This window comes from Mesoplodon densirostris, chromosome 1, assembly GCF_025265405.1.
Source record: "Mesoplodon densirostris isolate mMesDen1 chromosome 1, mMesDen1 primary haplotype, whole genome shotgun sequence".
Taxonomy (NCBI): domain Eukaryota; kingdom Metazoa; phylum Chordata; class Mammalia; order Artiodactyla; family Ziphiidae; genus Mesoplodon; species Mesoplodon densirostris.
The window spans coordinates 94,022,209-94,040,722 of NC_082661.1; the positions used below are offsets into that span (position 1 = coordinate 94,022,209).

The window sequence follows — 18,514 nt, forward strand, 5'->3', positions numbered from 1 at the left end:
ATGCCTGTATTACTCTAGAGATATGCATGTCAAATATGGCATTCCATAGCTCAGTAATACACTGAGAATTCCAAAACATATTTTACAAACGAATGAAAAACATCTAGATAAAAGTTAATCAGGAAAGAGGCTAGAACACAAACTAAGTGTGAGCCAGCACAATGCAGGGCTGGTAATAAAAAGATGATGACAGATCACAGTATGTCCATTAAGAAAATAATCTTTAAATATTAAACTGGAATTGATAATACAGACACATGGTAAAAGATATCTAACAGTACAAAAGAGTATATACAGCATAAAGGAAGGCTTCACATCTCTGTCCTTCATTCCACATCCCTCTTTCCAGGCAAAACCACTATTTCCAGCTTCTAAGTATATTTCTTGAAATATTCTAAGTGAGAATACATGCACATATTTCCTCACCCTTTTTTATTTAAAAAATGATAAAGTACTATACACACTTTTCATATTTTTTTCCTGCTAAATGATCTACCTTAGAATAGTTCCACATTAAATCTACTTTATTCCTCTTAACAGCTGCAAAATTTCCTGTGTATGGATATTCCATAGTTTAACTGGTTTCCAATTGATGGGCATTTAGATAGTCTTTAATCTTTTAGAATTATAGGCAATGCTGCAATTAGTATTTTTACGTGCTTCCTTGCACAGACTTGCCCAGGTGCAAGTACACCACCTGCAGAATAAATTCTTAGAACTGCTAGGTCACAGGTTAGGTACGTTTACAACTGTTGAGAGATACTGCCAAGTTGGGTGCCAAAGAGGTTGTACCAATACACACTTATGTCAGTGATGTATGCATGTGCCAGAACAATGTATTACCAACCTTCATGACCTGACAGGGGAAAAATAATATGTGATTACAGTTTAAATCTCTATTTGCCTTTTGGGTGAGGATGAGTTGGGCATTTAAAAAAAATGTTTAAAAGCCATCTGTCTTTTATCATTTATACACTTTATTGTACTATAGCATTTTTTTTTGTTGATTAGCCACTCTATGTGTGTTTAGGATACGAGCCTTTTGTCATATGTGTTGCAAATATTTTTCTCTGTTTGTCACTGTCTTTACTTTTCTATGCAGAAATCTTAAATTTAAATAGTCACATTTATTAATTTCTTTTCATAGTTTCTAGGTTTTGTGTCCTGCAGAGAAGGGCTTCACCACACTGATTTTTTAAAATCCCATACCGTCAAAAGAACACAGTGTGGCATTCAATAGTTTAGAATGATACACTTGGAACATCTAACTGTTGTCCAGAGATGGATGAAAAAGATAGAGAAAAAGTTAATCAGAACAGCACATTTCGAGCGTGACTGAATGACTACACTGCAGGGCTTGTGCTGAACCAATGACATGATGCTTGGCTGCACTGGTAAGAATGACATGTGAGAGACAATAATAATCTTTTAATGCAGCGGTCTTTAACCTTTTTGGCACCAGGGGCTGGTTTTGTAGAAGACAGTTTTTCCACGGATGGGGGGAGGGGTGGGTGGTGGTTCAGGTGGTACTGCCAGCGATGGGGAGCGGTGGGGAGCGACGGGGAGCGGCAGGTGAAGCTTCACTCGCTCGCCTGCTGCTCACCTCCTGCTGTGTGGCCCGGTTCCAGGGGTTGAGGATCCCTGTTTTAACGCCTTTACTTCATTAAATATCAAGCCCTTCCCAGGATATTATTTTTAACAGCAGTTTCCAGTTTTTGGAAGAAAATGGGAAAATTAGAAAGGATCCAGAGAAGGTAAAGATAAAGATTAAAAAAGACTGAATATATGTCTTATTAAAAAGTTTATGACTTGGACACATTTAAAATAGAAAAACATATTAATTCCAGGGAATAAATTCCTTTTTGTGTATGGGGAAAATGCTGAATGATTACTTTCCATCTTCAAATGAGAACAGAATGGAAGGAAAAAAACTTAGGGAAAAATCTGTGAAGTGGTTACTGACAAAACATTAAAAAGAAGGCTCACAAGGAGAATGCTGTAATCTCTGCCATTAGGGAGTTTAAATAACAGGAGAAACATCTTTGTTGGACTGCTTAGGTTTAATTCTGTCAGGAAGAAGACAACTAAAAGTCAACTGGATTATATCGTTAAGGTTCTGTAACTGTACCCTTGTGTAGGTAGTTGATTTTAAGTAGGCATTTTCTTTACCACAGTCCTTGAAAAAGGTAAACTTGAAGCTTTAAAGACTGTGATATAGAAATTTAATTTCTATATATAAGTATCTTATTTACCACTTAATGACTATGCTAAGTGCTTTGTATGTGCTAATTCCTTTGATCTTTCAATAACTCTATTGGGGAGGTGTTATTATCCTATGTTAAACATGAAGAAACTGAGGCTTAGAGAAGTTGAAATTGCCCAAAGTCACCTGGCTACTTAATAGCACCAGGCTATCTGCCTGACTCCAAAATACCTCCACTCAAGATACTGTCCCATACACCTTGGCTCCTGTTACCTTATAATGTAAATGAATTCTTGAATAATTAATTAATTCATCCAGTAATCCATAATTTCATAAGAAATTAAACTTACATGGTAAAACTATAATTACGTTAAAGAGGCAGGAAAACTGAAGGGCAAATGATGATTGGATTTTCTTTAAGTGCTATGCCATGTTCATACCAGAAGTAGATTTCAAAAAAAAATCTATAAACATCATGAACACAAACTGAATTCAGTATTTAGAGTTAGTTATTGCTGTAATAATATCTAAGAATAATGTTAATTTTGATTGAAACAGTACATTTATAACCAAATGTTATATATTAATATAGTAACTTGGTTTGTTTTTCTCTATCTATCTATCTAAACCATCTGTTTCAAGCCTATCTTTATAATCACTAAACTCTTTTCATTTTGATCCTAACAGGAGAGACTACTGTTCCTACTTTAGAACAAATGGCCCATTTCATTTATGTGATACATGTGCATTAGGAGTAATTGCCCCTTATTATTTCATTGATGTTCTGCACTTTTTACTCTATTTCCCATTGGACAACTTTTATATGGTATTTTAGATTTATATGGTCATGTACAAATGTGCATTAAATGAAGTTAAACCTATAAGCTAGGTAATTTTTTTCCATTTAAAAACTGCAATAAAAACAGTGCAATTTGAAACACTACATTCAAAGCAATGTCATTTACTTCCGAATCTGCCAATGAATACCTGCCTAGTTTTAGACAGAACATAATTCTAGAGCAGTGCTGTCCAACAGAACTTACTGGGGTGACAGAGTTGTTCCATATTACGCTGTCCAATATGACAGCCATGGCTACATGTGGCTTTTGAGCATTTGAAATCTGACTAGTGTGACTGAAGATTTCAATTTTAATTTTATTTAATTTTAATTTAAACAGTTGCCTGTGGCTAGCAGCTATCATATTGGACAGTGCAGTTCCAGATTTAGGTGTCAAATGGAGGAGACCGATGTTTATTTTTGTTTCTGAAGTTTACTTTTCCAACCTTAAACATTAAAGAGACTAATTTTAAGTAGTTTAATCAAATAAAAATAAAACTACTAGTTCTCTGGAAACTTTTGAGGAACTTTTCTTATCTCCGCTCTACTCAGACTATTGTTATCCAGGGATAACGAGGAAGCTCCCTACCTGCTGGGAGGCCGAAGCAGCTCTCTGTTCCGCCTCACTTAGTCGTTTCTGAAGTCTGTTGGATTTTTCTTGATGCTCTAGAATCAACTTTTCATTCTATTAAGGGGAAATATAAGACAAACAAGTTAGAAATCCATATGTGGTACAGAGATGTTTTATGGAATAATCAATGAAAAATCTGGACATCATTTTACCACTTACAAAATGCAAAGATAATATATCTACAAATTTACATTTTTCAAGTCATGAACTTCAAGGTTCAAAGCTGGTTTTACATTATGACTAAACTGGTTCCCCTCCCCTGACCCTCCACCACATGCCACCAAAGAAAGTGAATTAAATCTAAAAGCAAAGTGAATCTGAAGTTAAGACCAAGGCTTTCAGTTTGTGATTGTTAACCTTGAGACGCTATATCACTGCTTTGGAATCACCCAGAGAGTGTGAGAACACAGACCTGGGCCTCACAACCAGAGCATCAGTAGGGGTGGGATGGTCCTGAGAATCTGCACTTCTATCAAGTTCTTGGGTGGTGTCGATGCTGTCTGCTAGTGCATTTAGAACCACTGTGCTAGACAAGCTTCCAGCGGAACTGTGACATAGTCTATGCATTATTAAGGTCAAGAAACAGAAAATATTAATTCTAGAAATTCTGATTTTTACAGTGTTAGACTTATCTTAAATGATTTATATACTTACGGTATTATTTAAAAGGGGAAGAAATCAGTCTACATGTTTCCCAATACATGTGTATACTCCAGAAGGTATTAGGGTCAATAGCATTATTAAGGCATTGGTATGGGTTGCATTATGTCCCTAAAAAAAAGATGTTGAAGCCCCAACCCCCTAGTACTTATGAATGTGACCTTATTTGGAAATAGGGTCTTTGTTGATGATTAAGTTAAGATGAGGTCATTAGGGTGGGTCATATCCAATATCCAATATGACTGGTGACTTCATAAAAAGGGGAAATTTGGACATAGAGACAGACATGCACAAAGGGAAGAACATATGAAGACACAGGGAGAACATTATCAACAAGAGAAGGAATGGCTGAGGCCACCAGAAGCTAGGAAGGAGGCCTGGAAAAGATTCTCCCTCAGAAGGAACCAATTCTGCTGTCTTCTTGATTTTGGACTACTGGCCTCCAGAACTGCGAGACAATAAGTTTCTGTTGGTTAAGCCACCCCAGTCTGTATTACTTTGTTAGAGCAGCCTCAGGCAACTACACAGGCATCATGAATATAAATCTGTCACAACATGGTGTCATGCAGACAAGTTAAAAGAATCTATCAATTAAAAAATGTATTAGCCTTCTCCATACTTACTAGCCTAAAAAAAAGTTTTTGCACATGTAAAATTGTTATACAGTTCTTTGAACTAGGTAGTTCCCATGTCATAATATACAAGTGATAAGAATGAATGTCATGCCTAGTAAAACAAAATACTGAACTAACAGTAACCTGCTAAAATGTGCTTATTCTATTTCTTATTGTGCCCCAAAGCAAAATTAAATTGTATGAACAGAACTATACTGGCTTTTCAATTTACCAAGATGTTTAAATACGTAGTCTTAAATTTAAGAGACACATCATTAACACTAGAGAAAACCTGAGGAAATACTGCCATCATCTATAATAATCATTTTCATAGTTATAATCAGACTATATATACATTTTACTATGCTGCTACCATAATGGCTAAGACACAGTACAGCTTAGATAAAACATAATATATGCAACTGTTCTTCTTTAATTGATCATTTTAGTTGCTTTTGATATTCCAAAATAATTAACATTACTATGTTGAATATTTCCCTTTAAATTTTTTCAAATTTTAAATTATTTCCTTAGAACAGATTCCTGGAAGTGGGAGCAAAATCAAAGAGTTTTTGAAAGGCTACTGTTTAATTGTTTTCTAAATGGCTCATGTCAATTTACAATGCTATAAAACTGAAGTGTAATGACTTCACTATGGCTCCTATAGAAGGCCAGAGAGAGCTAGTGGACCATACAGCCTGTTAATGAAATTCCAACAAATACCTTCGAAGTTTGTTCATCAAACAAAGAACTAGGGCTTCCCTGGTGGCGCAGTGGTTGAGAGCCCGCCTGCCGATGCAGGGGACACGGGTTCGTGCCCCGATCCCGGAAGATCCCACATGCCGCGGAGCGGCTGGGCCCGCGAGCCATGGCCGCGGAGCCTGTGTGTCCGGAGCCTGTGCTCCGCAACGGGAGAGGCCACAGCAGTGAGAGGCCCGCGTACAGCAAAACAAAACAAAACAAAAAAAACCCAAAGAACTAGAGTTCTAGAAAGTTCTAATAATAATCTGGACATTGTTTAAATTTTTTTCTTCAAAGGAAAAAAAATGATAAACCCTTGCTATATTTAGTTCTAAAGCATTAATCTAAAGGAATGTTTCAATATATTCAGTAGGAAAAAGTATTTTCTACATGTCTTTTGTGATGGATTAAAACAAAATTGGAGGAGGATCTTCAAGACGATGGTGGAGTAAGATGTGAAGATCACTGTCCTCCCCACAGATACATCAAAAATACATCTACATGTGGAAAAACTCCTGCAGAACACCTACTGAATACTGGCAGAAGATCTTAGACTTCCGAAAAGGCAGGAAAATCTCCACGTACCTGGCCATGTGGCTGACAGGGTCTTGGTGCTCTGGCCGGGTGTCAGGCCTGAGCTACTGAGGTGGGAGAGCTGAGTGCAGGATATTGGACCACGAGAGACCTCCTGGCCCCACGTAATATCAATCGGCAAGAGCTCTCCCAGAGATCTCCGTCTCAACGCTATGACCGAGCTCCACTCAACAACTAGCAAGCTCCAGTGCTGGACATGGCATACCTAACAATTAGTAAGACAGTACACAACCCCACCCATTAGAAGAGAGGCTGCCTAAAATCATAATAAGTTCACAGACACCCCAAAACACACCACCGGACGAGGTCCTGCCCACAAGAAAGACAAGATCCAGCCCAACCACAAGAACACAGGCACCAGTCCCCTCCACCAGGAAGCCTACACAACCCATTGAGCCAACCTTAACAACTGGGGGCAGACACCAGAAATAATGGGAAATATGAACGAGCAGCTGGCAAAAAAGAGACCCCAAACAGTAAGTTAAGCAAAATGAGAAGACAGAGAGATATGCAGCAGATGAAGGAGCAAAGTAAAAACCCACCAGACCAAAAAATGAAAGGAAAGAGGCAGTCTACCTGAAAAAGAATTCAGAGTAATGATAGTGAAGATGATCTAAAATCTTGGAAATAGAATGGAGAAAACACAGGAAACATTTAACAAGGACTTAGAACTAAAGAGCAAAAAACAATGATGAACAACACAATAAATGAAATTAAAAATTCTCTAGAAGGAACCAATAACAGAATAACTGAGGCAGAAGAATGGATAAGTGACCTGAAAGATAAAAGAGTGGAAATAACTACTGCAGAGCAGAATAAAGAAAAAAGAATGCAAAGAATTTAGGACAGACTCAGAGACCTCTGGGACATTAAATGAAACAACATTTGATTTATAGGGCTCCCAGAAGAAGAAGAGAAAAAAAAAGGACTGAGAAAATATTTCAAGAGATTATAGTTAAAAACTTCCTTAATACGGGAAAGGAAATAGTCAATCAAGTCCAGGAAGTGCAGAGAGTCCGAAACAGGATAAATCCATGGAGAAACACAAGACACTTATTAATCAAACTATCAAAAATTAAATACAAAGAACAAATATTAAAGAAGCAAAGGAAAGGCAACAAATAACATAAAAGGGAATCCCTATAACGTTAACAGCTGATCGTTCAGCAGAAACTCTGCAAGCCAGAAGGGAGTGCAGGACATATTTAAAGTGATAAAAGGGAAAAACCTACAAGCAAGATTACTCTAACCAGCAAGGATCTCATTCAGATTTGATGGAGAAATTGAAACTTTACAGAGAAGAAAAAGCTAAGAGAATTCAGCACCACTAAACAAGCATTACAACAAATGCTAAAGGAACTACTCTAGGCAGGAAACACAAGACAAGGAAAAGACCTACAATAACAAACTCAAAACAATTAAGAAAATGGTAATGGGAACATACATATCGAGGACTACCTTAAATGTAAATGGATTAAATGATCCAATCAAAAGACACAGGCTGCCTGAAAGGATACTAAAACAAGACCTGTATATATGCTGTCTACAAGAGACCCACTTCAGACCTAGGGACACATACAGACTGAAAGTAGGGGATGGAAAAAGATATTCTATGCAAATGGAAATCAAAAGAAAGCTGGAGTAGTAATTCTCATATCAGACAAAACAAGACTTTAAAATAAAGACTATCACAAGAGAAAAAGAAGGACCATACATATGATTAAGGGATCAATCTAAGAAGAAGATATAACAATTGTAAATATTTATGCACCCAACATAGGAGCACCCCAATACATAAGGCAAATGCTAACAGCCATAAAAGGGGAAATTGACAGTAGCACAATAATAGTAGGGGACTTTAACACTTCACATTCACCAATAGATCAATCAAAATGAAAATCAATAAGGAAACACAAGCTTTAAATGACACATTAAACAAGATGGACTTAATTGATATTTATAGGACATTCCACCCAAAAACAACAGAACACACTTTCTTCTCAAGTGCTCATGGACCATTCTCCAGGATAGATCATATCTTGGGTCACAAATCAAGCCCTGGTAAATTGAAGAAAATTGAAATCGTATCAAGTATCTTTTCCAACCACAATGCTATAAGACTAAATATCAATTTCAGGAAGAAAACTGAAAAAAATACAAATATATGGAGGCTAAACAATATGCTACTAAATAACCAAGAGATCACTGAAAATAATCAAAGAGGAAATAAAAAAATACCTAGAAACAAATGACAATGAAAACATGACAACCCAAAACCTATGGGATGCAGCAAAAGCAGTCCTAAGAGGGAAGTTTATAGCAATACAATCCTACCTCAAGGAACAAAAAATATATCAAAAAAACAACCTAACCTTACACCTAAAGCAATTAGAGAAAGAAGAACAAAACCCCCCCAAACTTAGCAGAAGGAAGGAAATCATAAAGATTAGAATAGAAATAAATGAAAAAGAAATGAAGGAAACCATAGCAAAGATCAATAAAACTAAAAGCTGTTTCTCTGAGAAGAAAAACAAAATTGATAAACCATTAGGCAGACTCATAAAGAAAAAAAAGGGAGAAGACTCAAATCAACAGAATTAGAAATGAAAAAGGAGAAGTAACAACCGACACTGCAGAAATATAAAGGACCATGAGCGATTACTACAAGCAACTGTATGTCAATAAAATGGACAACCTGGAAGAAAAGGACAAATTCTTAGAAAAACACAACCTTCCGAGACTGAACCAGGAAGAAAGAGAAAATATAAACAGAACAATCACAAGCACTGAAATTGAAACTGTGATTAAAAACCTTCCAACAAACAAAACCCAGGATCAGATGGCTTCACAGGTGAATTCTGTCAAACACTTAGAGAAGAGCTAACACCTACCCTTCTCAAACTCTTTCAAAATATAGCAGAGGTAGGAACACTCCCAAACTCATTCTACGAGGCCATCATCACCCTGATACCAAAACCAGAGAAAGATTTCAAAAAATAGAAAACTACAGGGAGTACCACTGATGAACAGATACAAAAATCCTCAACAAACTACTAGCAAACAGAATCCACCAGCACATTAAAATGATCATACACCATGATCAAGTGGGGTTTATCCCAGGAATGAAAGGATTCTTCAATATACGCAAATCATTCAATGTGATACACCACATTAACAAACAGAAGGATAAAAACCATATTATCATCTCAAAAGATGCAGAAAAAGCTTTTGAGAAAATTCAACACCCATTTATGATAAAAACTCTCCAGAAAGTAGGCATAGAGGGAACTTATCTCAACATAATAAAGGCCATATATAACAAACCCACAGCCAACATCCTTCCCAATGGTGAAAAATGGAAACCATTTCCACTAAGATCAGGAACCAGACAAGGTTGCTTACTCTCACCACTATTATTCAACATAGTTTTGGAAGTTTTAGCCACAGCAATCAGAAAAGAAAAAGCAATAAAAGGAATCCAAATGGGAAAAGAAGAAGTAAAATTGTCACGGCAGATGACATGATCCTATACAGAGAATCCTAAAGATGCTACCAGAAAACTACTAGAGCTAATCAATGAATCAGGTAAAGTAGCAGGATACAAAATTAATGCACCGAAATCTCTTGCATTCCTATACACTAACGATGAAAAATCTGAAAGAGAAATTAAGAAAACACTCCCATTTACCATTGCAACAAAAAGAATAAAATACCTAGGAATAAACCTATCTAAGGAGAAAAAACATCTGTATGCACAAAAGTATAAGACACTGATGAAAGAAATTAAAGATGATACAAACAGATGGAGAGATATACCATGTTCTTGGATTGGAAGAATCAACATTGTGAAAATGACTCTACTATCCAAATCAATCTACTGATTGAATGCAATCCCTATCAAACTACCAATGGCATTTTTCACAGAATTAGGACCAAAAATTTCACAAATTTTATGGAAACACAAACGACCCAAATAGCCAAAGCAATCTTGAGAAAGACAAACGGAGCTGGAGGAATCACGGTGACTTTAGACTATACTACAGACTATACTATAGACTATAGTAGACTATACTACAAAGCTACAGCAATCAAGACAGTATGGTACTGGCACATAAACAGAAATATAGATCAATGGAACAGGATAGAAAGCCCAGAGATAAACCCATGCACAGATGGTCACTTATTTTTGATAAAGGAGGCAATAAAAGACAGCCTCTTCAGTAAGTGGTGCTGGGCAAACTCGAGAGCTACATGTAAAAGAATGAAATTAGAACATTCCCTAACACCATACATAAAAATAAACTCAAAATGGATTAAAGATGTAAATGTAAGCCCAGACATTGTAAAACTATTAGAGGAAAACATAAGCAGAACACTCTGTGACATAAATCACAGCAAGATCCTTTTTGACCCACCTCCTAGAGAAATGGACATAAAAACGAAAATAAACAAATGGGACCTAATGAAACTTAAAAGCTTTTGCACAGCAAAAGAAGCCATAAACAAGATGAAAAGACAACCCTCAGAATGGGAGAAAATATTTGCAAATAAAGCAACTGACAAAGGATTAGTCTCCAAAATACACAACCAGCTCATGCAGCTCAATATCAAAAAAACAAACAACCCAATCCGAAAATGGGCAGAAGACCTAAATAGACATTTTTCCAAAGAAGATATACAGACTGCCAACAAATACATGAAAGGATGGTCAACATCACTAATCATTAGAGAAATGCAAATCAAAACGACAATGAGGTATCACCTCAGACTAGTCAGAATGGCCATCATCAAAATATCTACAAACAATAAATGCTGGAGAGGGTTTAGAGAAAAGGGAACCCTCTTACAGTGTTGGTGGGAATGTAAATGGATATAGCCACTATTGAGAACAGTAGGGAGGTTCCTTTAAAAACTAAAAATAGAACTATCATATGACCCAGCAATCCCACTACTGGGCATACACCCTGAGAAAACCATAATTCAAAAAGAGACATGTACCAAAATGTTCATTGCAGCTCTATTCACAATAGTCAGGAGATGGAAACAACCTAAGTGTCCATCATTGGATGAATGGATAAAGAAGATGTGGCACACATATACAATGGAATATTACTCAGCCATAAAAAGAAATGAAATTGAGCTATTTGTAATGAGGTGGATAGACCTAGAGTCTGTCATACAGAGTGAAGTAAGTCAGAAAGAGAAAGACAAATACCGTATGCTAACACATATAAATGGAATTTAAGAAAAAAAAATGTCATGAAGAACCTAGGGGTAAGACAGGAATAAAGACACAGACCTACTTGAGAATGGACTTGAGGATATGGGGAGGGGGAAGGGTAAGCTGTGACAAAGCGAGAGAGAGGCATGGACATATATACACTACCAAATGTAAGGTAGATAGATAGTGGGAAGCAGCCGCATAGCACATGGAGATCAGCTCGGTGCTTTGTGACCACCTGGAGGGGTGGGATAGGGAGGGTGGGAGGGAGGGAGATGCAAGAGGGAAGGGATATGGGAACAGATGTATATGTATGACTGATTCACTTTGTTATAAAGCAGAAACTAATAAAAAAATATATTTACTTTACTTTCTTTTCCAAAAAAAAAAAAAAGAGACATGTACCACAATGTTCATTGCAGCACTCTTTACAATAGCCAGGACATGGAAGCAAGCTAAATGTCCATCGACAGATGAATGGATAAAGAAGATGTGGCACATAGATACAATGGAATATTACTCAGCCATAAAACGAAATGAAATTGAGTTATTTGTAGTGAGGTGGATGAATTTAGAGTCTGTCATACAAAGTGAGGTTAATCAGAAAGAGAAAAACAAATACCGTATGCTAACACATATATATGGAATCTAAAAAAAAAAAAGGTTCTGATGAACCTAGGGGAGGGATAGGAATAAAGACGCAGATGAAGAGAATAGAGTTGAGGATACAGGGAGGGGGAAGGGTAAGCTGGGACGAAATGAGAGAGTGGCACTGACACATATACACTACCAAAAGTAAAACAGATAGCAAGTAGGAAGCAGCCGCACAGCACAGGGAGACCAGCTCAGTGCTTTGTGACCACCTAGAGTGGTGGGATTGGGAGGGTGGGAGGGAGATGCAAGAGGGAGGGGATATGGGGATATATGTATAGCTGATTCAGTCTGTTATATAGTGGAAACTAACACAAAAATGTAAGCAATTATACTCCAATAAAGATGTTAAAAAAATTAGAGGAATTGGGTTAAAAAAGTCTTAGACATGCAAAGAAATAAAGGGGATCCTAACAATTTTGAAAAAGCACAAGGTATACTGGTAAAACTGAAATAAGAGCTCTATCTTTGTCATTTAAATATGATGAATCACTAACTTTCAAAGCTTTTATTCATATTATATTAAGTGTGCACTTTTAGGGTTATGTATGATTTCTACAAGAAATACTCACATCAGTATGGTATTTCCAAGTTGAGAATTAATTTGGACTTGGCTCAAGTAAAATTCTATAACATGTGTATCAACCTGCAGCGGAAAGCACTTTCCAGGAGGGTCATTATCTTACCTCAACTACCTTTTCATTTGCCATTTCCAGCTGAGAAAGCAGCTCTTGGGTATGAAGTTTCTGTCGACTCAGCTCACTCCTATTAATCATGAGAGAGGGAAGAAAAAAAAAAAGAACGGAAGAAAAAGCCATTAATATAACTGTTCAAAAATTTAACAAAATCGAATCTTTATTAGTGAGATACATGTTCATGTTTTGAACTAAAATATCTTGTGTGCAAAATAAAAGTTGCTTCTTAATAGACCATATCTGAAACGACTCATTTCTTTATAAAATACATATATATCTGGACATTGGTTGTACAACAGTGTGAAAATACTTAGCACTATTGAACTGTTCACTTAAAATGAATGGAAAACTTCCAGGTGGGTGAACACTTGGAAATTTGGGCAGAGTTTTGGGCCTGGAGAGGGTAAAGATGCTCCGTGCCCCTCTCCCATGCCTGGCCCTATGCATCTCATCCATTGGATGTTCATGTGTATCTTTTATCATAACCTGTAATAAACGGCTAAACGAAAAAGAAGACAGCAATAATAATAACAACAGGGAAACATTCTGCATAATAAAAAGCCATCTCTTGGCTGGCAAGGACCAAAGTATTTTACCCCTGGGAAGCCTGTTTTGCATTTGCAGCAAGAGGGCATTGAGGACCCCTCAAGAATAGACCACTCGAGCTTAGTTACGCCTGTGCAGAAGGACAACTTCTGCACCTTTTTCCAATCCCCGCGTGCCTCACACTCACCACACCTCAGACTGCTGTACTTTTTTATTCTTTATTCCCAAAATAGCTTGAGCCCCTTGTCTTCAGGGAGGCACAACTGAGACTAGTTCTCCTGTCACTTGGCTGCTTACTGAATAAGCCCTCTGTTTGCTGCAAATCTTGACAACTCAGCGTTCTGGTTGCTACCTGTCAGGCAAAACCAAGCAGGCTCGGAAACGTCAGGAGTTCACAAATGAATTCATCTAGAGAACTGACAAATCTGTCAAAAAGAGTTGGATCTTGAGAGAAGATTTGTTTCTGTGGCAGCCATGTGGCTGACAGGGTATTGGTGCTCTGGCCTGGTGTGAGGCCTGAGCTTCTGAGGTGGGAGAGCAGAGTTCAGGACACTGGACCACCAGAGATCTCCTGGCCCCACATAATATCAATCTGCAAGAGCTCTCCAAGAGATCTCTGTCTCAACACTAAGACCCAGCTCCACCCAACGACCAGCAAGCTCCAGTGCTGGACGCCCCATGCCAATCAACTAGCAAGACAGGAACACAACTGCAACCATTGGCAGAGCGGCTGCCTAAAATCATAATAAGTTCACAGAGACCCAAAACACACCACCAGATGCAGCACTGCCCACCAGAAAGATAAGATCCAGCCCCACCCACCAGAAAACAGGCACCAGTCCCCTCCACCAGGAAGACTACACAAACCAATGAACCAACCATACCCACTGGGGGCAGACACCAAAAACAATGGCAACTACAAAACTGCAGCATGTGAAAAGGAGAACCAAAACACAATAATTTAAGCAAAATGAGAAGACAGAGAAATATGCAGCAGATGAAGAAGCAAGTTAAAAACCCACCAGACTAAACAAATGAAGAGAAAGTAAGCAGTCTACCTGAAAAAGAATTCAGAGTAATGGTCGTGAAGATGATCCAAAATCTTGGAAATAGAATGGAGAAAACACAGGAAACGTTTAACAAGGACCTATAAGAACTAAAGAGCAAACAAACAATGATGAACAACACAATAAATGAAATTAAAAATTCTCTAGAAGGTTCAATAGTAGAATAACTGAGGCAGAAGAACAGATAAGTGACGGGGGAGACAAAATAGTGGAAATAGCAACCGGAGTACAGAATAAAGAATGAAAAGAATTGAGGACAGTCCCAGAGACCTCTGGGAAAACATTAAATGCAACAACATTAGAATTATAGGAGTCCCAGAAGAAGAAGAGAAAAAGAAAGGGACTGAGAAAATATTTGAAGAGATTATAGTTGAAAACTTGTCTAACATGGGAAAGGAGATAGTCAATCAAGTCCAGGAAGTACAGAGAGTCCCATACAGGATAAATCCAAGGAGAAATACAAGAAGACACATAACAATCAAACTATCAAAAATTAAACACAAAGAAAAAATACTAAAAGAAGCAAGGGAAAAGCAACAAATAACATACAAGGGAATCTCTGTAAGGTTAACAGCTGATCTTTCACCAGAAACTCTACATGCCAGAAGGGAGTGCAGGACATATTTAAAGTGATAAAAGGGAAAAACCTACAACCAAGATTACTCTACCCAGCAAGGATCTCATTCAGATTTGATGGAGAAATTAAAACCTTTACAGACAAGGAAAAGCTGAGAGAGTTCAGCACCACCAAACCAGCTTTACAACAAATGCTAAAGGAACTTCTCTAGGCAGGAAAAACAAGACAAAGAAAAGACCTACAATAACAAACTCAAAACAATTAAGAAAATGGTAATGGGAACATACATATCGAGGACTACCTTAAATGTAAATGGATTAAATGCTCCAATCAAAAGACACAGGCTGCCCGAAAGGATACTAAAACAAGACCCATATATATGCTGTCTACAAGAGACCCACTTCAGACCTAGGGACACATACAGACTGAAAGTAGGGGATGGAAAAAGATATTCCATGCAAATGAAAATCAAAAGAAAGCTGCAGTAGCAATCCTCATATCAGACAAAACTAGACTTTAAAATAAAGACTATCACAAGAGAAAAAGAAGGACCCTGCATAATGACTAAGGGATCAATCTAAGAAGAAGATATAACAATTATAAATATTCATGTACCCAACACAGGAGCACCCCAATACATAAGGCAAATGCTAACAGCCATAAAAGGGGAAATCGACAGTAGCACAATAATAGTAGGGGACTTTAACACTTCACATTCACCAATGGACAGATCAAACAAAATGAAAATCAATAAGGAAACACAAGCTTAAAATGACACATTAAACAAGATGGATTTAATTGATATTTATAGGACATTCCACCCCAAAACAACAGAACACACTTTCTTCTCAAGTGCTCATGGACCATTCTTCAGGACAGATCATATCTTGGGTCACAAATCAAGCCTTGGAAAATTGAAGAAAATTGAAATTGTATCAAGTATCTTTTCCAACCACAATGCTATGAGACTAAATATCAATTACAGGAAAAAAAACTGTAAAAAATACAAATATATGGAGGCTAAACAATATGCTACTAAATAACCAAGAGATCACTGAAGAAATCAAAGAGGAAATCAAAAAGTACCTAGAAACAAGTGACAATGAAAACACAATGATCCAAAACCTATGGGATGCAGCAAATCACTTCTAAGAGGGAAGTTTATAGCAAAACAAGAAAAATCTCAAAAAAACCCAACCTAACCTTACACCTAAAGCAATTAGAAAAAGAAGAAGAACAACAAAAAAAACGCTCAAGTTAGAAGGAAGGAAATCATAAAGATCAGAATAGAAATAAATGAAAAAGAAATGAAGGAAACCATAGCAAAGATCAATAAAACTAAAAGCTGGTTCTTTGAGACGATAAACAAAATTGATAAACCATTAGCTAGACTCATCAAGAGAAAAAGGGAGAAGACTCAAATCAATAGAATTAGAAATGAAAAAGAAGTAACAACTGACACTGCAGAAATACAAAGGATCATGAGAGATTACTACAAGCAACTATATGCCAATAAAATGGACAACCTGGAAGAAATGGAAAAATTCTTAGAAAAATACAGCCTTCTGAGACTGAACCAGGAAGAAAGAGAAAATATAAACAGAACAATCACAAGCACTGAAATTGAAACTGTGATTAAAAACCTTCCAACAAACAAAAGCCCAGGATCAGATGGCTTCACAGGTGAATTCTGTCAAACACTTAGAGAAGAGCTAACACCTATCATTCTCAAACTCTTCCAAAATATAGCAGAGGGAGGAACACTCCCAAACTCATTCTACAAGGCAACAATCACCCTGATACCAAAACCAGACAAAAATGTCACCAGAAAAGCAAATTATAGGCCAATATCACTGATGAACGCAGATACAAAAATCCTCAACAAACTACTAGCAAACAGAATCCACCAGCACATTAAAATGATCATACACCATGATCAAGTGGGGTTTATCCCAGGAATGAAAGGATTCTTCAATATACGCAAATCATTCAATGTGATACACCACATTAACAAACAGAAGGATAAAAACCATATTATCATCTCAAAAGATGCAGAAAAAGCTTTTGAGAAAATTCAACACCCATTTATGATAAAAACTCTCCAGAAAGTAGGCATAGAGGGAACTTATCTCAACATAATAAAGGCCATATATAACAAACCCACAGCCAACATCCTTCCCAATGGTGAAAAATGGAAACCATTTCCACTAAGATCAGGAACCAGACAAGGTTGCCTACTCTCACCACTATTATTCAACATAGTTTTGGAAGTTTTAGCCACAGCAATCAGAAAAGAAAAAGCAATAAAAGGAATCCAAATGGGAAAAGAAGAAGTAAAACTGTCACGGCAGATGACATGATCCTATACATAGAGAATCCTAAAGATGCTACCAGAAAACTACTAGAGCTAATCAATGAATCAGGTAAAGTAGCAGGATATAAAATTAATGCACCGAAATCTCTTGCATTCCTATACACTAACGATGAAAAATCTGAAAGAGAAATTAAGAAAACACTCCCATTTACCACTGCAACAAAAAGAATAAAATACCTTGGAATAAACATACCTAGGTAGACAAAAGACCTGTATGCACAAAAGTATAAGACACTGATGAAAGAAATTAAAGATGATACAAACAGATGGAGAAATATATCATGTTCTTGGACTGGAAGAATCAACATTGTGAGAATGACTCTATAAACCAAAGCAATCTACAGATTGAATGTAATCCCTATCAAACTACCAATGGCATTTTTTACAGAACTAGAACAAAAAATTTCACAAATTTTATGGAAACACAAAAGACCCCAAATAGCCAAAGAATTCTTGAGAAAGACAAACATAGCTGTAGGAATCAGGCTCTCTGACTTTCAACTATACTACAAAGCTAGAGTAATCAAGACAGTATAGTACTGGCACAAAAACAGAAATATAGATCAATGGAACAGGATAGAAAGCCCAGAGATAAACCCATGCACAGATGGTCACCTTATCTTTGATAAAGGAGGCAAGAAAAGACAGCTTCTTCAATAAGTGATGCTGGGAAAACTGGACAGCTACATGTAAAAGAATGAAATTAGAACACTCCCTAACACCATACACAAAAATAAACTCAAAATGGATTAAAGACCTAAATGCAAGGCCAGACACTATAAAACTCTTAGAGGAAAACATAGGCAGAATACTCTATGACATAAATCACAGCAAGATTCCTTTTGACCCACCTCCTAGAGAGATGGACATAAAAACAAAAATAAATAAATGGGACCTAATGAAGCGTAAAAGTTTTTGCACAGCAAAGGAAGCCATAAACAAGATGAAAAGACAACCCTCAGAATGGGAGAAAATTTTTGCCAACGAAGCAACAGAGGACTAATCTCCAAAATATACAAGCAGCTAATCACCTCAATATTAAAAACACACAAAAAAAATCCAAAAATGGACAGAAGACCTAAATAGATATTTCTCCAGAGAA

The 18,514-nt window shown here is 36.9% G+C and overlaps 1 protein-coding gene across 4 annotated transcripts in view; it reads right to left on the reverse strand.

Moving 5' to 3' along the window:
* Positions 1-18,514, reverse strand: part of SCLT1 (sodium channel and clathrin linker 1) — a 285,252-nt gene that overhangs the window by 634 nt on the left and 266,104 nt on the right. For all 4 annotated transcript variants that reach the window (XM_060105958.1, XM_060105954.1, XM_060105951.1 and 1 more), the window contains 2 exons: positions 12,840-12,918; positions 3,631-3,726 (listed from right to left, as the gene is read on the reverse strand). In XM_060105958.1, coding sequence (XP_059961941.1) covers positions 3,631-3,726; positions 12,840-12,918 — 175 coding nt within the window. The remainder of the gene's footprint in view (positions 1-3,630; positions 3,727-12,839; positions 12,919-18,514) is intronic.